Source organism: Tripterygium wilfordii, chromosome 18 (assembly GCF_013401445.1).
Source record: "Tripterygium wilfordii isolate XIE 37 chromosome 18, ASM1340144v1, whole genome shotgun sequence".
NCBI classification, from domain to species: domain Eukaryota; kingdom Viridiplantae; phylum Streptophyta; class Magnoliopsida; order Celastrales; family Celastraceae; genus Tripterygium; species Tripterygium wilfordii.
This window is the reverse complement of record NC_052249.1, coordinates 11,661,933-11,679,723: the sequence shown is the minus strand read 5'-3', so window position 1 is coordinate 11,679,723 and position 17,791 is coordinate 11,661,933. Positions and strand designations below refer to the sequence as shown.

General features: G+C 38.1%; 3 protein-coding genes across 6 annotated transcripts; 1 reads left to right on the top strand and 2 right to left on the bottom strand.

Moving 5' to 3' along the window:
• Positions 1-63: 63 nt before the first annotated feature.
• On the top strand, positions 64-3,141 carry LOC119984356 (membrane-anchored ubiquitin-fold protein 3-like). Its single transcript, XM_038828265.1, has 4 exons — positions 64-205; positions 282-548; positions 1,967-2,137; positions 2,778-3,141. The coding sequence occupies exons 2-4, from the start codon at positions 419-421 to the stop codon at positions 2,831-2,833; spliced, it is 357 nt and encodes a 118-aa protein (XP_038684193.1). The 5' UTR covers positions 64-205; positions 282-418; the 3' UTR covers positions 2,834-3,141.
• Positions 3,142-3,482: 341 nt separating this feature from the next.
• On the bottom strand, positions 3,483-6,616 carry LOC119984354 (protein TAPETUM DETERMINANT 1-like). Of its 4 annotated transcripts, none has more exons than XM_038828261.1 (4): positions 6,492-6,616; positions 5,494-5,783; positions 5,148-5,246; positions 3,483-4,175 (listed from the first exon to the last, which is right to left on the bottom strand). In XM_038828261.1, the coding sequence occupies exons 2-4, from the start codon at positions 5,576-5,578 to the stop codon at positions 3,835-3,837; spliced, it is 525 nt and encodes a 174-aa protein (XP_038684189.1). In that variant the 5' UTR covers positions 5,579-5,783; positions 6,492-6,616; the 3' UTR covers positions 3,483-3,834. The 4 variants fall into 4 exon arrangements, with proteins under 4 accessions (XP_038684189.1, XP_038684191.1, XP_038684190.1 ...); XM_038828263.1 differs by having other exon boundaries at positions 6,511-6,616; XM_038828262.1 differs by having other exon boundaries at positions 6,488-6,611.
• A 792-nt stretch (positions 6,617-7,408) lies between these two features.
• On the bottom strand, positions 7,409-17,562 carry LOC119983588 (protein MICRORCHIDIA 4-like). The gene is made up of 20 exons (XM_038827264.1): positions 16,968-17,562; positions 16,047-16,121; positions 15,878-15,912; positions 15,696-15,774; positions 14,774-14,866; positions 14,588-14,672; positions 13,970-14,045; positions 13,382-13,510; positions 12,893-12,991; positions 12,690-12,791; positions 11,839-12,000; positions 11,665-11,760; positions 10,555-10,606; positions 10,363-10,474; positions 10,160-10,233; positions 9,642-10,045; positions 9,014-9,108; positions 8,753-8,840; positions 7,873-7,995; positions 7,409-7,789 (listed from the first exon to the last, which is right to left on the bottom strand). Exons 1-20 carry the CDS (start codon positions 17,353-17,355, stop codon positions 7,703-7,705), a joined length of 2,454 nt encoding a protein of 817 aa, XP_038683192.1. The 5' UTR covers positions 17,356-17,562; the 3' UTR covers positions 7,409-7,702.
• Positions 17,563-17,791: the final 229 nt, after the last annotated feature.

Genomic DNA, 17,791 nt, shown 5'->3' with positions numbered 1-17,791 from the left:
GGCGTCGTATGCACCCATTACCGCTTGTTCAGAACACTGGCGCTTAAACGACGTCGTTGGTGTATTCTGTGCTTGTTTGGTGCGACTTGGCAACTCCTTGGCTTTCTTCAGCTCCGCAACAAACCCTGATCATTTCAAAACACCATAGAAAAACTGCAGATAGACGATCCTGTGACCCGATCAAGCCGATCAAAGCTGATATACGGTTAGTTTCAATTTGTAAATAGTTTCAATTTCGATTATTCAAGTAATTGATTAGCTATTCCGCTTCGGCATTTCAGATCTTTACATCAACTCTCTGTTTAATTGTACCAATTCGGGATCAAGATCTGATGAGCTCATCGGAACCATTTGTTAGAAGGTTTGAACGCACTCATAGAAAAGTTCAGTTGTTAGATTGAAAGAGAATTCAACTCAAATGCCGGAGGAGGATTTGGTTGATATAAAGTTCAGGTTGTACGACGGGTCTGATATAGGGCCTTTCCGGTACTCTTCGGCATCAACCGTCGACATGTTAAGGCAGAGAATTGTATCCGATTGGCCCAAAGGTTAATCAACTTCCTCACTTGTTTCTTGCAGCTTTTTTCTTCCTCGTCCTTCTGATTTTTAATTGTTAATTTAGCTGGATTTTGTTGGCTTTTCGGTGTGTTTATATACATCTATCACTCAGTCGACTGAAACGACGAACTAGCGAGCGTGTGAGCTTACACCAAACGGTTGCTTAATATTTGAGTAGATGATTTTGTTGCTTTTTATAACATGAACTGTCCAAGTTTTTAGAATGAGAGTGTAATTAAAGACTGGAATTATGGTTTGGGACTTTAACTTCTGGATTGTGCTGAGTAGTTGGCAGAATTATGGTTAAAAGTTGTCAAAGCATCAAAATATGTGATGGTTTATAGGCTAATAGCACTAGCAATATTGGATTCAATATCCAGAGACACTTTTGTAATCATACATATATTGTTGGTGCTTATGTCTTCTGAAAAATTGTATTAGACCTAGATATTGATTTCCAATCGATTTCAATAGCAAATGTATATATAATGTACAGTAATCACTATTCACTCCAGAAGGAAAATTAGTTCAGTTTCAGACTTTGTGAAAATTGTTCTCTTCAGGTTCATATGCATTGTGTGCGATAAATACCTGACTTACAGAGATAATGCTTTTGGGCACAGAATTGGCCAACATATATTCCAGGCATAGTCCTAATCATCATCATCTTCAAAGTCTTTATCCTATACTATGTTGGTGACTCAAAGTCCTAATAAGTTCTAAAAATAACTGAATGGAACCTTACACTATGAAGTCAATGAACTATGTGAATAGTTATACATTTGCCATAAAAAAGAAATAAATTCTATGGCCAGGGAAAGTATCTTGTGGACCTAAAGATGAAGGGAGGCATTTTTGCTGCAAACCAATTAGTTTGTTTTCTTTGCGGTCATTGCTTTTATTGTTATTTCACTCATCATCATTTTTGTCGAAATAGGTGAAACAAGGCCAATGTGCTCACACTACTGTTCAGTATTCATTTGTTTTTGCAATATTTTTTTTCCAATCGAGCACCAGGGTTTGATGGAGTTGAAAATGGGAATCTTTGGTTGTTAGGAAGGAAAAATAGTGGAGTTTCTAACTTTCATAGTTCTTTGTACCTTTCTAGCCTTTAAGGGGCATCCACAGATCGAATGCCTCATGTAAGGAAACTCAGTCAAGCTCTAAGGCACGACTGAGCATCACTCGGCTGTATTTATCACTTCTAAGAATGCGAAATGGTCGAATAAATGAGCACTTCACTTGTTACTTATGAACCATTTGCATACTTCTTCTTTTGATAAGCCTCAAATGAGGATTGAATTGACAATTAGGATCTTAAGTTATTTTTATATATGTATATATTTTCCCTGCTTTGGGATGTGTGGATATTGTGATTTTCCTGAATTCACTTTCGATTCCTTTGCAGGAAAAACAATTACACCAAAGACAGTGAATGAAGTCAAACTGATAAGCTCTGGTAAAATTTTGGATAACAGCAAGACAGTTGATCAGTGCAAAACACCATTTGGTGATCAAGGTGGGGGAGTAATCATTATACATGTTGTTGTACAGCCATCCCTAGCAAAAACTAAAACAGGTATGTTCTGTTATTCTCATTATAAACATTCTTTCCTGTTGGCAGCTTTCTATTTGTTCCTTTTTCCTTTTTGTATGTATTTTACCTTTCCTCTGCCTAAATTTCTTGTACTATTCAGAAAGCTCTATTATCATTCATATGTCTAAGCTGCTTGTCCATCATGTAGTAAAGTCGTTGGACCAAAGTGACTGCGAGGTTTAGGTTCGTGTAGACCCGAGTTCATGAGTTTGGGCTCCCTAGCTTCCAATGTCAAAGAAATTAAGACGAGTTTTATTTTGAAAACGAATCGATAAACTTAACACTGTAAAGTTTGTGTTTTTCTTTTCTGTGTTCAATACGACTCTTGTTTTCAGGGTTGTTCAATATGATTATTACTTCTTTTTATGCTTCTTGCACTATTTGGATTTTCTCGGAGCTGAATAGATGAATAATTCTTCTGCTACGCGGTTGCAATTATTCATCTTTGTACAGTTTCATTCATGCGGTTCTTTGTGAATGAGTTTCATGGCTTGTAGATGTCCTCAAATCCCATTAGTTGATAGCATTGTACAATTGACACAGTTTATCTCAAATCATTCTTCATTTTTTGTCCTTGAAAAACTTCTTACTATGACACATTGATGGTGGTTTTCGTGAACAGAAAAGAAGGTCGATGATTCGCCCAGGAAAATTGTTTGTTCGTGTTCCATATTGTGATGGCACAAGGTACTCAGATTTCTTCATTGTTAACAGGAAGCATCGTGCAGTGATCATGTTTTTCTGTGTCTATACCATATTCGTTTTTTCTTTTTCTTTTTTCTCTTTTGGTTCACTCCTTATTACATAGCTTGAATGATTTATAGCAGTATGGAAAGCTGTATAGCTCTATTGATGTAAAAGCAAATGCCGCGAACAAATGTACATGAAAAATGCTCTGCGTTCAATTCTGTTACGCATCACCAAACTTTGACGTGTGGACCATGTGGTTTATAACTTTATATACGGCTGCCTCTCATTCGGGTCGATTTTGTTTTGAAAATCGAGTCTCGGCTGGGCGGTGGGAACCGGATGATTTGAACAGGTTCTTCTTCAATGCTTTAAGGCCTTGGGCCTGGGATTTGGGCTTGTAACTGGGCTGGGCCTTGTACCACGAATTCGACACTTTGCTTTGTTCATCATTCATTGTGCCTTCTCAATGGATGATGAACACTGAACAGGTGGTCATTGTTACTACGGAGCACGAGAAATGCACGTGACTTTGTGCAAAACATCTGTTGGAAACAGCTGCATGATACACAAAGGTCACAATCAAAGGCAAATTTAGATATGAGAAAGACTACTCATTTGAATGTATGGTCACACAATGTCCAAATTTCAATTCTATTCCCAAGCAAACTAAAAAATATTTCCTCTAATCACAGTTTCAAATTCTCTCATCTCCGAGGCTATTACTATACCATATAAACTATATACAGAGCGTCATACCCAAAAATTTCGAAGTCACTATCCAAAAAGACTCTGCTTAGCAGCCATGTTTGATCCCTCCAATCAGCTCAATTCCAAGACACCTAAACAAAATACCCTTTACAGTTTGTAGAACTCAGTATCAATTCATGCGAAAAAAACAGAGACTTAACCAGCCAGACAAAAGCAAAAGCAGGATATCAAGACAACCCAGAAGGCAATGCAGACCAAAATACTTACACTAATGATGTTATCTAAGAGCAAACAACTGAGGAGACAGAAAGAGGGTAGTGGAAGGTGTTGGCATACTGAAATGAGAGAGTCCCACCATTGACCAATGGTCTGCCTTCATTGACAATACAGTCATTGTAGCGAAGACGCTTGAAGACCTTGGGGTTGATGAGGCAAGCTGAGCTGAACCAGCCGCAATTAAGGTGAATCCGGGATATATCACAACCAGTAACGCACACATTCGTGATCTCAACAGTATAGGTAGGTATTCCACTGGGCAGCGGGTCTGTGGGTCCCTGTTGTATCACTATATCTGATTTTGTACACTTCTCTCCTATCCTGTCCGGCTCCTCAATTGCCATAACTATGTAAAAGCAAGATGATAAGAACAAGTGGAGAAAAAGGAGTATTAAAACACAAATCTGGGTAGTGAAAGGTTAAGCTTTAAGAAAAAGACTGGACACTTAACATAACATTAAACTACAATACAATATGGCCCTACAGGCTAGCCAATAAGGGAGGCATCCACAGACAAAATACACTTTATGGAGGTGATTCACAGGAATTATGGTGGGAAAAAGAAAGTAAGAAACAGACAAATCAACGAGAAAGGCTATGAATGGAGGGATACATCATACATCCTGCCTTTTTTTTTGCTTTCGATACGTGTGCATATATGATGTAGCTTTCAATTGATTTTAACTTTTTAAGTACGAAATAAATTGTTAGACATTAAAATTCAAATATATGCCAAAATTTCGCTTGAAGCTACAAAAACAAGTGTTTCCAGTTATTCTGAATGTTGAGATGAATATTTATGATCCATGTGAAATTATGGACTCCATATATCTTATATGATTCATATTAAATTGTGTACATTCATTTCAGTATTTAAGTTAGCAGACACAAAAAATAATTGGATCCGTAAGACTGCAACTTAAAACCAGGGATTTCGAAATTGAAATTAAACAAAAAGAAAGAAATGGATATGAAGGTACATCTAAAGGGCAAGGGCCAAAAGCGCCAACGGTGCACGTTAGGATCAAGCATAACGAAAAAACAGCTGTGGCCTGTGAGGTGTGACTGTGTCCCTGTCTGACAAGCAAATCGTACGTATCGCGACAGTGTATGTCACTGCACCTCAGCGCCCCGAACCCATTTGCAACAAACAATCGGGTGCCACCCCACGTCTCAGGGGCCAGTACCCTCCAAAACGCCATACCCCCACCTTCCGAGAACACTACCCCACCCCCCTCCCGCTAAAGGACGAATTGCATGGACGAATTCATGGCGACTACGCACATAATTATAGTATTCGTATAAAAATCACTCTTACCATGGCGAAGCAGCTTGCGATTTGGAGTTGAGAATGTTTTATTCCCACCGTTGATGGCCATCTGACTCGATCCGGTAAGAGAACGACCGTCCAAAAGACCTGAAGTGAATTTCGAAACAAAAAAAAATGGAAATAAAATAATCAGATACTGTACAAAAGCACAAAAATACAAAAGGGCAAGAAACAAGAAGACCCTCATGTTGCTGAAAGAGAGGCCAAGTCCATTAACAAAAGGAAAAACTAGCCACTAGATATGATAGCAATAATTAATCTATGGAATGTCTAGAACCGAGTGGAATATACAATGTATTGAGACAAACAAATATGCATGGCATAGCCATTGTACCTGTAAGTAAGGCGAGCACGAAGAGTCCAGCGAGAGAGAAAGATAGGAAAAGCAGAGCGAATCGGGGCTTTAACAAAGCTCGCATGCTTGGATTTGGATAACGAATCACGCTGTAACTTCAACAGACTCTCTATCTCCCACAGCAGGACTCACAAAAAGACAAAAGGAAACTCAGCGAAATTTATATAACTCGGCTTCGAAACTCGGTACGCGGAAACGAAGCCCTAAAGCGCCATGGATGATTGGATGTCTCACAGGAAAAGGTCTTTCTCACACGCTGTCTCTGAGACCTGTATCGAAGAACGAGGAATACAGTTGCATTTATATCACATCAACTTCAAAAAATAATTCCAAAAAAAATCCACCGCCAGATAATTAGGGCAAACGGTCCAGATTTTGACTCCATGACTACCGTCTAGCACTCACGAGACAAGCCTAAGGCTAAAAATAACCAAAACGACGGCGACTCGTACCAGGCCTAGAAAATACCTTTCATACAAACTACAAAGCGTAAAAAAGGCAAACTCCAAAAAGCATAAAACACGTAGTTTCTACTTTCTCACCCTCAAATGTCACGGTCGAGCTTAGTTTATTCAATGATAACACATGAAATTTGATTTTCGTTCTTTCTCTGTGGTTCAAAAGTGGTAATTCTAACTTAGTGGAGGAAATGCTGTATAGTGATTGGAAAGGGAAATATAGATTTTCCAGGAAAATTTTTGGAGGTACATGAGAAATGGAAAAGTCGCAGCGGAAATTACTGCGGCGGAACAGTGGAATGGTCGACAAAGAAGCGAGTACAGTACACAAGGAGCGAAAAATATTTCAGAGAAAGAACACAAAAAAGCAGTCTCAAGAGAGACAAAAATGGCAGTAGAGATCGTGAAAGCCAGGAATGACAAAACACGAGAATCGCTAAAAGCCGATCCAACCTCATTTATTATCCACGTCCATGTATATATATATACACACATACACACAATTGTATACATACGTACACAGATGCAGCATCGTCACCTTTGGATTGGATCGATGGCACGGGTGAGAGCGAGAGAGAGAAGAACATAACAATCAACACGGAGACGCGTGCAATACTTTGCGTCTCTGGAATTTAGAGAGAGAGGGAGAAGAGGGAGAGGCTTGAAATGCTGTGAGGTGGCTCTGGCCTCTGTGGGTGTTTATTGTGTGGGCTTTAACCATGGTTAGTGTCTTAGTGATTTGAGTTGAGTTAAATTCATGGTTTAGAGCGCACGTGGAGGGTTAATTAATGGTATGATGATGGTTATAGTGATTGGCAACGACATTACGTGCGGACAGAATTAAAAGAATCTAATTTCATGAGATTCATTGACACGCGCCTTAATCAGAGGACGCCACGCCACGCCACCTCACAGAGGAATGTTCGCTACTGTACGAGTGGAGCCCACAATAATTATGTTTTTATTTTTCGTTGTCTAATGCAGCAATTAATAATTCATAAAAAAAATAAATATTGCTTGGGACTCAGTTGCATCATGCATGCAGCTTCAGCCTTCATGTTCTCATTTATAGATCTGGACCTTGGTTCTTCCCTTCAATGGGCCTGAAAGCTCTTTTTCAAGATCAAAGGTTTTTCTTTTCCTCATAAATTAGCCATTAAAAAAAAAGAATATGCCACCACAATCCTCCTTTCTGTAATCAGCTTGCAGTAAATAAGTTGCCAGACATTGAATGAGACCAAGCAGACTTTATTTTTTACCACCAGTTTAGTATGTAAGCATCTAACTGCACATAATTGTCTCTAACAAGTTTCCAAAATATCATAACCTAAGGGATGCTATTTTCTAGCAAACAAACAAGAAAATGTCTTGGAAACATTTCAAACATTGACATACTTGAATGAATGGGGGAACCGTGAGCTGAACAAAGCAGCACAGATCCAAAACTTGGCACTTCCGCCAGCTCCAAAACTTCAAAATAAATGTTTTAGGCTTTTAGCAGTTCATGTTCTGTGCTGTTAATCTTTGCATGGCCTACTAAATACAAAAAGGTGTCTTCTAATTTGGCTTACCTTTGGGCTTTTGAGACAAAACTTATCAGTGCTAATTAAAACACTGATGGAGATTAAAACAATATTGGAAAACCATGGAAGCACAAAAACATGTAAGTCCCAAGTCATCATACATAAGAACCACTAGTAACACCAAAAAAGCAAGAGGTGTAAACCTCGTCAATGATCCCGTTTGAAGTTAGGAGACTTCAACTTCTCTAGCAGCCTTACTTTGTCGAGCAATTCTTGGATCGTATTAGACGCATCCTACAGACAAAACCACCATTTGTAATTAGTTGTCATATCAAACATGGTAAAAAAAAAGCTTAAATTGGTTTGAAGCACAAGACCTTAAGCTTCCTTCTCAAATTTTCTTCCTCCTTGTCCCTTCTTTCCCGCTCCTCTGAAAATATGTCAATCAGGCTCTCCTGTTCCCTGTTTAAATCCTCTATCTTATTCTCTGCTGCCTGGAGCTGAAAAAGAAGAGCAGGCATAGACCATAGAAGCACGCACAGCCAAATCCGAAATACATCTTAGCTTTTGTTTGATACGCTCAGCTCTGAGCTTTAACACAAAACAGGTCATGTCATTCTTAACTCGATTTTCAAGAGTAAGACGTCCCTCTGTTTCTTTTCTCACATATTTTATGGACTTTTCTACGTTACGTCAAGGCATAGTAACTTTTTATGGCTTTTGTTAGTAAACCGTCTATCCAACAACTATCAGTCCATCATCAACATAACATTTAAACGTTTTAGAAAAGTGAGTCAGTCTCAAGAAAAAGTAGTAAAACACTTGAAAGGCATTGAGAAAAATGAGTAAACATTTCTCCAATGGCACTGTACCTCACTTAGTCACTTGCCTTTTTTAAAAGACAAATATTAGTTCAGAAGTCAAGAATGAAAAAAAAAATCCACACATTAGTTCCATTTACTAAACTGCCTACTTTTATCATCTCTCTATGATGAAAATATATCCTGGGAGACAAGTGTGATGCACACCCTTTTCAGCCTTGGCTTCGGAAGTCACGTTTGAAGCAAAAGTTATAACAAATCAGGGCAAAAGAATAAGTCACAATAGGCAGAGTTAGAGCCAGAGCCAATAATGCTACACGTGCACACACACGTGGACACACCCACATATGCTTAATCCAAACCATGAAAACAAGGATAACATAACAACTCAAAGATGTACTAGATAGCTCTAGATAAATTGAGAAAAGCCACAAACCTGAGTTTCAAGCGACCTGATCCTATCTCTTTCATACTGCAAATCGCGCATCAATTCACCGCGAGCCTCTCCTTCATTTTTCTCTAATCTACAAACAAAAAGTTTGAGTTGCAAACTGGCAGAGTAACACACCCCCCCCCCCCCCCCCCCCCCAACACACACACACACACACACAAAAGAAGAGAATCCACAAAACTTAGTAAATTTGTTAAAATATTGACAAAACTCAGTAAATAAATTTGGAAGAAACAAAATAACCACCTTTTTTTTAACGCACTATTTTCTTTTTTCAACTGGTCCACCGTACATAAATCAGAGTTCGGAATTGAAGGTGCAGCATTGATGTTATCACCACCCTGTCAGTTAAAAAAGTAAACAATTAGACCAGAAGAAGCATTTTATATAGATCAGTGACACAGTTAAGAGGGAAAAGATTTTATGGTACTGTTCAAAAGATGAAGGCTTATTTTCCAGACCAACAAATAGACAGGAGCATACAAAAACAGAGATGTATCATCCCTTAACATAATCATTTGTTAGCTCATGTGACCTCCCCAACTTCGGTCCACCTCACCACTCTCACTGCAGTTTCATCTCAAGAGAACACAATTTCCCCGTAGATTGGTGGTGCAGAAACCCATCTACGCATCCCATGTCACAGTAGGTGATAATAAATTTTGGTTTCAAATGGAAAGGAAAAATAGGGATGTAATCCAGTTTACAAAATGATCAAGTTCTTATAGACGCTATAAAATCACCCGAACTGGCATTATTTATGACTGAAAAAACGCAAACCATATCTGAAGAGGATGAGATTTACTAGACACCCAAAACAAGTATCAGAAAATTTTGCTCCAGAAATCAGGAAGCGGGGCTAAGAAGGCGACACCTTAGACTGCAACCTGATGACTGCCCGAAAAGCTCTTCCAACAGAGGCACAATCCCGTGGAGACCCAGTATCTTTAACATAGGAAGACGACAAGGCTGCAGGAGGACAGCCATTAGCTTTTCTCTCGGGAGGGGCAGAGCACACACGATCATTGCTGACATTCTCAGCTGAAGGTGATGATGGCTCAAAAGAACTTGTTCTTCTTCCAGCTGTTGTAGCCTTTTTCCTATTATTACTTTCTTTACTAAACATAGCACCTTTTCCATGTCCTTGGTCGCCTTTTCCTCCCCCGTTCTGATTTGAATGTAAATAGGATTTTCCAGATGCAAGAGACAGTTTCCTGCTTCTTGAGGCCTTCTTCCTTTTAGAACCAGAAGTGTGTGGAAGATAGTCCGAAGATTCCTCTACAACATCATGACATAATTGCAATGGTAACTTACCAGAATGAACTCGCAATTGGTAAATTCCAGCAGCAGAGTATTTAACTATTAATGTAGCACAAAGGAAATATAGCATACCTCTCTCTAAAGACTCGTTTATGAATCTCTTATTAAGCCTGGGAGCATAACCGATTTTATGGCAGTTGGAGGACCTAAATACGGCAATAAGTAGTTCATTGCCATCAAAATTAACTAAACTTCACAAACAACTCACAGTGTTTAGGAGAGCAATTTCTAATACTTTAAATCATAGAAACAAGAAGACAGAAAAGAAACAAAACCAGTAAGTCTTTTGCATGTTTATTAGTTTTGACTCAAGTCTTGCAAGAACTGTTGTGCGTTCAAATCCCTGCTTATCATGAGCTGGTTCAACAAAATTAGCCTCCAAAACACCTAGAGGCAGCAAAGAAATGCGTCAGAGATGGAAAACTACTGAAAAACGTGAAAAGAAGGCCTTTTAAGTTATACAGCACCTATGACACCACGGCCATCACTCCCAGCAGCATTCCAAAGCCTCCAAAATGGCTGGAATATACGATAACTCAAGTGAGAATGATTTGAAAATAGATTGATCACTACATTCTGGAGAAGTCCAAATGTATCACAGACAAGTCAAGGTCATATTATCTCAACCTTCAAAAATAGGTCAACCCAAGCCTATCATAGAATGTAAAAACTTTTGCACTTCAGATTCAGTGCATGGACACAGACCGGAATTGATTTGTCGTCGGCAAGTTTTTGCGCCACATCTGAACTAGCAGATGAAGGTAACATCATTCTAAAATATAAATACTAAGAGCATAGGGAAGTAAATTGATGACGAATGAAGTGAACAGCATCTGAAGCACAAAAAGAACATACAAAAGGAAAGACAGTAATGAAAGCTGCTCATTAGTTAGATTTCAGGATCAGCAGGGGAAAAGCTGCCAATCAGAGCCTGGTTGCCAATGTGAAGCTGGTTGTAATTGAAATAAAATTGGGGTTGGTGGCAAAGTCAAGGCCAAAATGCCAGGCCATGGATCCCCGAACAGGTTCTATCAAAAAAAAAAAAAAAGAAGCCCCGAATAGGTTTGTAAGGCCAAAAATTTGGATCGATCCTGACTTGGGGAAGATAACTTGTATCAGAGATTCAGAAATTGAAACTTAAAAAAATACAATTTCTACAAGGGTCAAGCAGAAGGGAAATCTGAACTGCCTCAATTACATCACCACAACAAAAATTCTTTCACGTCAATGAACCAAACAGTAAGAGATGAGCTCAACCAGAGGCAAGAATATCAACTCTACATACTACAAGAGGAACATTTCTCGCTTTCTTATTAAGATGGCGTTCATGAGAACAATATATAGTAAATTTTCTCATGATGGAATCAGCATCGACAGAAAGGTTGTTTCAAAACAACTCAGGAGAATATAGAGAACATAAGGAGATTTCTCAAACACAAGTGCCTGGCTTGAAGAACCCAAATGGAGAAAAAAATTCAAGTGCTTGTAAATAATCACTTCACGAAAAAGAAACACGAAGTTACTGCAAGAATTTTAAGTCAAAATTATCAAAGTTAGATTTGCACTGGAAAGCTAACCTTAATAAGTCGATTTTTGTGATAAACATTGAACCCTTGAACATCAATGTGAAATCTAGCGTCCTTCACAAATCCGATGGTCACAACAGCAGCCATCTAATGATATTAGTTGGCTAAAGTCAGCATAAAATTGTGACAGCAACAGTTATGCATGAAAGCATTAGAAAGCATTACATTCACATTCTTTGGGACCACATCAGCAGTAGGGTTCGGACGATAAGTTATCTCCTGAGACATCATCATATCATTTACAATATTGTGGTGCTCAACATCTTTTCCACGAAGAATGACTCGGAAGTGCGGAGGAAGTCTTAGATAGAGAATTGAAGCATAACTCTGAAAATTCACAATGAATCACACAGAAAATTAACATCATGGAAAAGAACGATCTTGCAGCTTCAGTTTAGGCACAAAATCATATGCATGTATCCTCTAAAATTTCCCAGTTCGGGTGAAGTTTCATTTTGTGGTTTATGACAAGAAATTCTTGTTTCATGTAAATTGACTGGGAAAAAACAGAAATGATTAATCTCCGAACACCAAATTCCACTTTTGACAGTCGCTAAATTTCTAGGACTATCTCTCAAATAGAAATCCGCTCACTAACTTTCTAGCCTTTTGGTGTTCCAACATCCACACTGCCATGGATACACCAGGAAATGGGAATCTTCTCATTCATGCCATATGACTAGTTGATGTAATTTAAGAATTTTCACATATCACAAACACACTCTCACATATATAATGTATCTGTCCCATAGGAAGCATCCATTAAACAAAGATGTGATCACTTTTTATGAGATCTTAAAGCTAGTTAACTTTGTTTCGATAAATATATGAAACTTGCCCTGCATATAACTAGCGACTAAATATAACTGACAACCTAAATCTTCAAATAGCAATTAGCCAAGGACTCAACATATTACAAGAAAGCCACACCATTGACATGCAGCCCAAGAAACTGATAAAATATGGTTCGACCAATTCAATCATGAAAAATCATAATGAATAATAAGCCACGCTACCCTTAAAGAATGCCTGTAAGTCAGGAAGTGCCTAGAGTTAGGAAACTCTTTTGCCATTTGTATTTTCTTCTCATCTCGGTTGACACCTCTAAGTTGAATATCCTGCCATTTTAGAAAGAAGTTCGCATTGAAGATCCATTTATAATTAAAATTTTAAATTTCCAACAAACAGATGGAGAATACAGAAGGTATCAAAAATGTACATGCTGGTCAGCGTCAAAATCAAGTTCCAAGAACCCTTGGTCATCCTCCCAGAGATTGTAGATAATTATACGTGTACCTTGATCTTTCATAAGATTAAACTACAGAGTAAAAAGAGCGAGAAGTTAAGCAGATAAATTACAGCAAGAAAAGAAGACCACTCCAGGGGAGATGAAAGAAAACAGGTTAAGTAAAACTTAGATTGAGAAGCACCAACAAAAATACAAGCGTACAAAATCTGCCAAGATAGATACACAGATACATAAATGAAATGCAGAGTTGCCATGCCAACATTCCTTTGAAATGGCACTAGACAAGTCACCTGATTTACTGGCATATAAATTTTCAAGAAAGCAGCTTGAATGGTGATGTTTATGATGTTTATGAAAGTCAAAATTTACTGGTAGGGCACATAATTTTGAGCCAAAATTAATTAGACGAATACAATGTCATAAAAGTGCTTAGTTTTCTCAACAAGGGATGAAAATCACCTGACAGAGAAGGTCTACTTCATCATGAAAAGGAGACCACTGTACAATTGTATCCACATTTTTACTCCAATCAATGGCAGAAGATCTTATTATCATCTTCCATTCTCCACCATTTCTTTCATAGGAAAGCTTTTCATGCCAATCAACAAGCCAATGATTAGGAGGGCATGAAACAAACAAAAAAGAGGAAAAGCACAAACAAAATTCCAAAAACACAATAATAAATAGTAATCTGCAGCAAAAGAAAATTATGCAGGTCGTAAATATTGTATTCGATAGGTTCACTTTGCTTGATTATTTGGTTTAGAACTGATGTTTGGTTCAGTTATACCAAGCCACAAAACAAACAGAATTTAGCAACTCATAATTTTTTTAAAAAGTGCAGCTAAACAATGTTCCATTGACCATTGACCAGTAGCCACCACAAGAGACCATCATTCTTTGATTTATAAAAGACTAAGAAAATACATTGGTCAGTACACTGATATTACACTACATAACCATAGACGATGCAAGCTAAAGCAAGCAACAAAAAACTAGCATAAGTGAATTTATTCAAGACATGCAAAAACATCTAATTGTTATTACCATTGGCACCACGATATCTTCCTTCCCAGTGCTTCTCAAAAATGTGTAAGACAGCAATCCGATGCTCTGTGTTGGGCTAAAGCAATATCAAATAACTAAATTACTTTTTGTATCACAAAAACAATAAGGAAATAATGAAAATAACAAAATGATGACGACGATTATGATGATTAAGATGAAGATGACTACGAAACACAAGAATGTTATAACAAAAAGGGAAAGAAAAAACCCATTTACTATTATGAACAAAAACCAAAAGGGTTCACGGTTCACCTGTGCTAAAAATTCTCCAACAAATGAACCAGAAAGGATTGGTTTTATCCATCAATCAATTCAACTTTCTAAGTTCATGAGTTTGGAATTTCTTAACTTATAAGAGATTTCAACTCAACCAGAAATTCGGAGCATTTCCTGTCACTTTACTACTGAAAACACAGTTTCAGTCATCAATCTTGAGACAATCTAGCACAATTTCAATTCATAAGATGTGGCCAGTGCTTTTAACCATCTGGCATGGTCAGCATGGCGAACACAAATCAAACAGGCCTCTCCCACAATACTGGTACAAGCTTGTAAAAACTATATTCACCGTATATTCATGGGATTGAGTATACAAACCTTTTCCCATCTCTTCCAGAAGTACAAGAAAACACAATAACATCTGCACCAAGCCTCATCGTACTAGTCTTAAATCCATTGCCGTCTGACAAAGGACAATACAAGAAATCAAATTCACTGTGTAATAGAGCCAAAGCAGATGTACAACATATCAACTTAATGAACTTATCAAGACTGATGGTTTACATTGTCCGATTGTGTTAGCAAGTTTGCTTTTTTCAGAATATCCTAGAGACATGCAACGTCGTATTTTATCCGGATCCATCCCACCACCATTATCTGCAAAACAGGTAATGCATTACACATAGAGTAACCCTCCAACAAGTGACAAATCGTGAAACTAGTCATCAGATCTCAGCAATAACAAAAAGTAGAAATAAAATAAAAATGGAAGACATCGTCAAGAGCCTCACTGAATAATATGAAAAAGAAGCATATATTAGAACAAAGCCATAAGTGTTCATCAATTTACATTTTAAAAAGGAAATAACGATGAATATAAGTGCTGATAGGTCGAACCATGTTGTAGGGTCTCACACAAACATAAGAACCATTTTTTCATTCACTTTCTTCACAGATCCTGCATAAACGAGGCGAAACAAGTACCTACTCCTAATGTAAACAACAACAGACCCATGGGTATGCAAACTCTTTTGAGAACATAATCACGCTATGATGTCAAGTACTTGTAATTCCGAAAGAAATTTAATAGTTAACAAAGAGAATCCTAGACAAGCGAGGGTAAAAGGTCAAACAAGATGTTTCATTTGAATCATTTCCCAAAAATACAAGAAGGCTTAACAAGCATGGGGCATAAATAAACATGCACAATTCCCAAATTTTCAAAAAATCAGCCAGTACAACATTACAAGTGACGTTTCAATTTTTCAACCAAAGGACAAGATATTGTTGCTAATAGAACAGTAAAAAAAATATTTCATAATGAAACTTCAAAGAATTTCTGAAAAATAAAATTTTCAAAAAAGGCATCCTGGTTATTGCAAGGCCAATCGACAACAGCAATGGAAAGGATGCCATCTACAAAAGAGAACATGAACAGTTGCACGCGTGCCTAAGGGACGGAGGAAAGGGGGGGGAAACTCAATACCTTCAATCAGTAGCATTCTGCTCCCATCTTTTTGACTTATAATCGTATCGACATTAACATATGTAGCTCCGTTGCAAACCTATAATCAAGCGATCATACCAACCATATACCCAAGAAAGTGTAAAAAAAAATCCAAAGAGTTGGAAAAAATAAATTGAAAAAAAAATGAGCCAATTAAATACCTCATCCAAAGAGTTGTCCAAAAGTTCTGCGAAGGCTGCAAAGGCCAATTCCATAGAGGATAGCTTAGACAACTAAAACTCTAAATGGACCTCAATAAAGATTCTCAATGTAAAACCAGATAACTAAGAAAAATAAACCAACATCCGTAAAACCATTAGTCAAGTTTACCTCCAAGGGCCCACTTATGGCTGGTTGCATTGGAATGTAGAAACTTGGGATGAACCCTGACATGATCCATGCCACCTGCAAATTTTTATCAAACATAAGAAACATGAATTTTCCAGTATTCAACATAAACCACAAGCTCATATTTGGTCCTCTAGCTACATGGATTTGAATGCTAGATATTCAAAAAAAATCCACAAAATGATATCCATATATGACAATGGTCATGAAACTCAACATTAGGACTACAAATGGCTCTATAGAGAAAGAGTATGGTGAATATTGTCTGCATAAAACCATCAGGCATACAAATTATTTGCAAATTTACTTCCTCCAATATTCCTTCACCAAGGTTGACGCAAGAGTGGTTATATATAGGGGCAATATATGCAAGGGTTAGATGTAGGGCTTTGACCAAGTGAATAAGCACACGCCCTTTTTTCTCATCTTTTACACCTTGTCTTCCATATCTCTATTATTTGGTATTCAACTAAAAGCAGTAAAACTTTCATCTTCTAACCATCAATTTCCTCTATTTCCAACCATCTTGGCTTTACTGAGAGAATTTAATAGTCTACTCCACAAGAATGACCAGATAATAAATATTGTTCATAACAATGTCTCACCATTTGATCATAGCATATGCAAAAATACTACCCACCGAGCAATGCCATTCAATAGCTAATAAAACAACATAAAAATAAATAAAATACTCATGGTTCCGAAATCCTGAAATTGAGCGAAGAAAAACATCTACCAAAACGAGATAATACCGAATTTCTAAAGCAACACAAGGATTGAGTAACCTCCCTAGGTTCCCTAGTTTGTACCCGTAACGTGTAACTAAACAGAAAGTATAACTAATCCACAAGAAAAAAAAAATAGAACCATAAACTAAAATTTTGCCAAGCACAGACACGTTACCCGATCCAAATTCCCAATCACCACAAGGAGCGCCCTCATAATCCCCCGCTTTCCAAAACTGTTTGCAACTCTGTCCAATCACGGCCAAGCCCTCATTGCCCGTAGACTGCCTCCCCACCGGTGTCGCAAGCGGCGGGAGAGGAGCAAGAAACCCCACGGGCAACTCAACCCCCAACTCATCCAGCTTCCTCTTCTTCGACGCACGAGCCTCGAAACCAACACCATTGGAAGAAACGATAGCTCCGGCTCCCTCGCCGTCCGAGTCTGACACCGAGTCCGAATCGCTGCTACTACTCACTAAAATCACGGTCGCATTACTACTCCCGTTTTGCTTCGGTCGCTCCTTAAAAGTGGCGTCAAGAATCTCTCGCTTCACACGAATATCCATAGCATAAGATGTCTAAACTCTAAAGAAATGAAAAAAGGAGTGGATACAAATAGCTTTTGCATGCAAGATTCAGAATGTGGTATCGAGACTTGCGAGTCCACTGAAAGACTTGCGAGTCCACGGTTGTATTACTGTTTCCTTTTGGAGGACGGAAAAGCTACAAGGTTTTTCACAAAACCGAGGAAAAACCTTTTGGAGGAAGGAATTGTTTAATTAGGAATTATACTTTGCATGAAAGTCCAATGGCAGGAGTCAGTTCACTAGAGGGTAATTACTGAGTCAGAGTGACGGTCTATCTTCGTCAAACTAGGGAAGGAGATCATGTCATGGGCCGAGTTATCTGGACAACAGGCCCAGCCCATAAGAAATGTGGTTTTGTTCGTTTATTTATGCCTATGGGCCAAATATTCATGAGACCCAAATTAATACTATTAAT

Excerpts from the sequence above, each read along its gene's own strand:
- LOC119983588 (XM_038827264.1), bottom strand. The coding sequence starts at position 17,355 with ATGGATATTCGTGTGAAGCGAGAGATTCTTGACGCCACTTTTAAGGAG. Across the intron at positions 11,761-11,838 it reads TGGTCCCAAAGAATGTGAAT|ATGGCTGCTGTTGTGACCAT; the intron begins GTAATGCTTTCT and ends TAATATCATTAG. Across the intron at positions 10,475-10,554 it reads TGATGGCCGTGGTGTCATAG|GTGTTTTGGAGGCTAATTTT; the intron begins GTGCTGTATAAC and ends TGCTGCCTCTAG.
- LOC119984356 (XM_038828265.1), top strand. The coding sequence starts at position 419 with ATGCCGGAGGAGGATTTGGTTGATATAAAGTTCAGGTTGTACGACGGG. Across the intron at positions 549-1,966 it reads TGTATCCGATTGGCCCAAAG|GAAAAACAATTACACCAAAG; the intron begins GTTAATCAACTT and ends ATTCCTTTGCAG. Across the intron at positions 2,138-2,777 it reads CCTAGCAAAAACTAAAACAG|AAAAGAAGGTCGATGATTCG; the intron begins GTATGTTCTGTT and ends TTTCGTGAACAG.
- LOC119984354 (XM_038828261.1), bottom strand. The coding sequence starts at position 5,578 with ATGCGAGCTTTGTTAAAGCCCCGATTCGCTCTGCTTTTCCTATCTTTC. Across the intron at positions 5,247-5,493 it reads CGTGCTCGCCTTACTTACAG|GTCTTTTGGACGGTCGTTCT; the intron begins GTACAATGGCTA and ends AATTCACTTCAG. Across the intron at positions 4,176-5,147 it reads TCGCAAGCTGCTTCGCCATG|TTATGGCAATTGAGGAGCCG; the intron begins GTAAGAGTGATT and ends GCTTTTACATAG.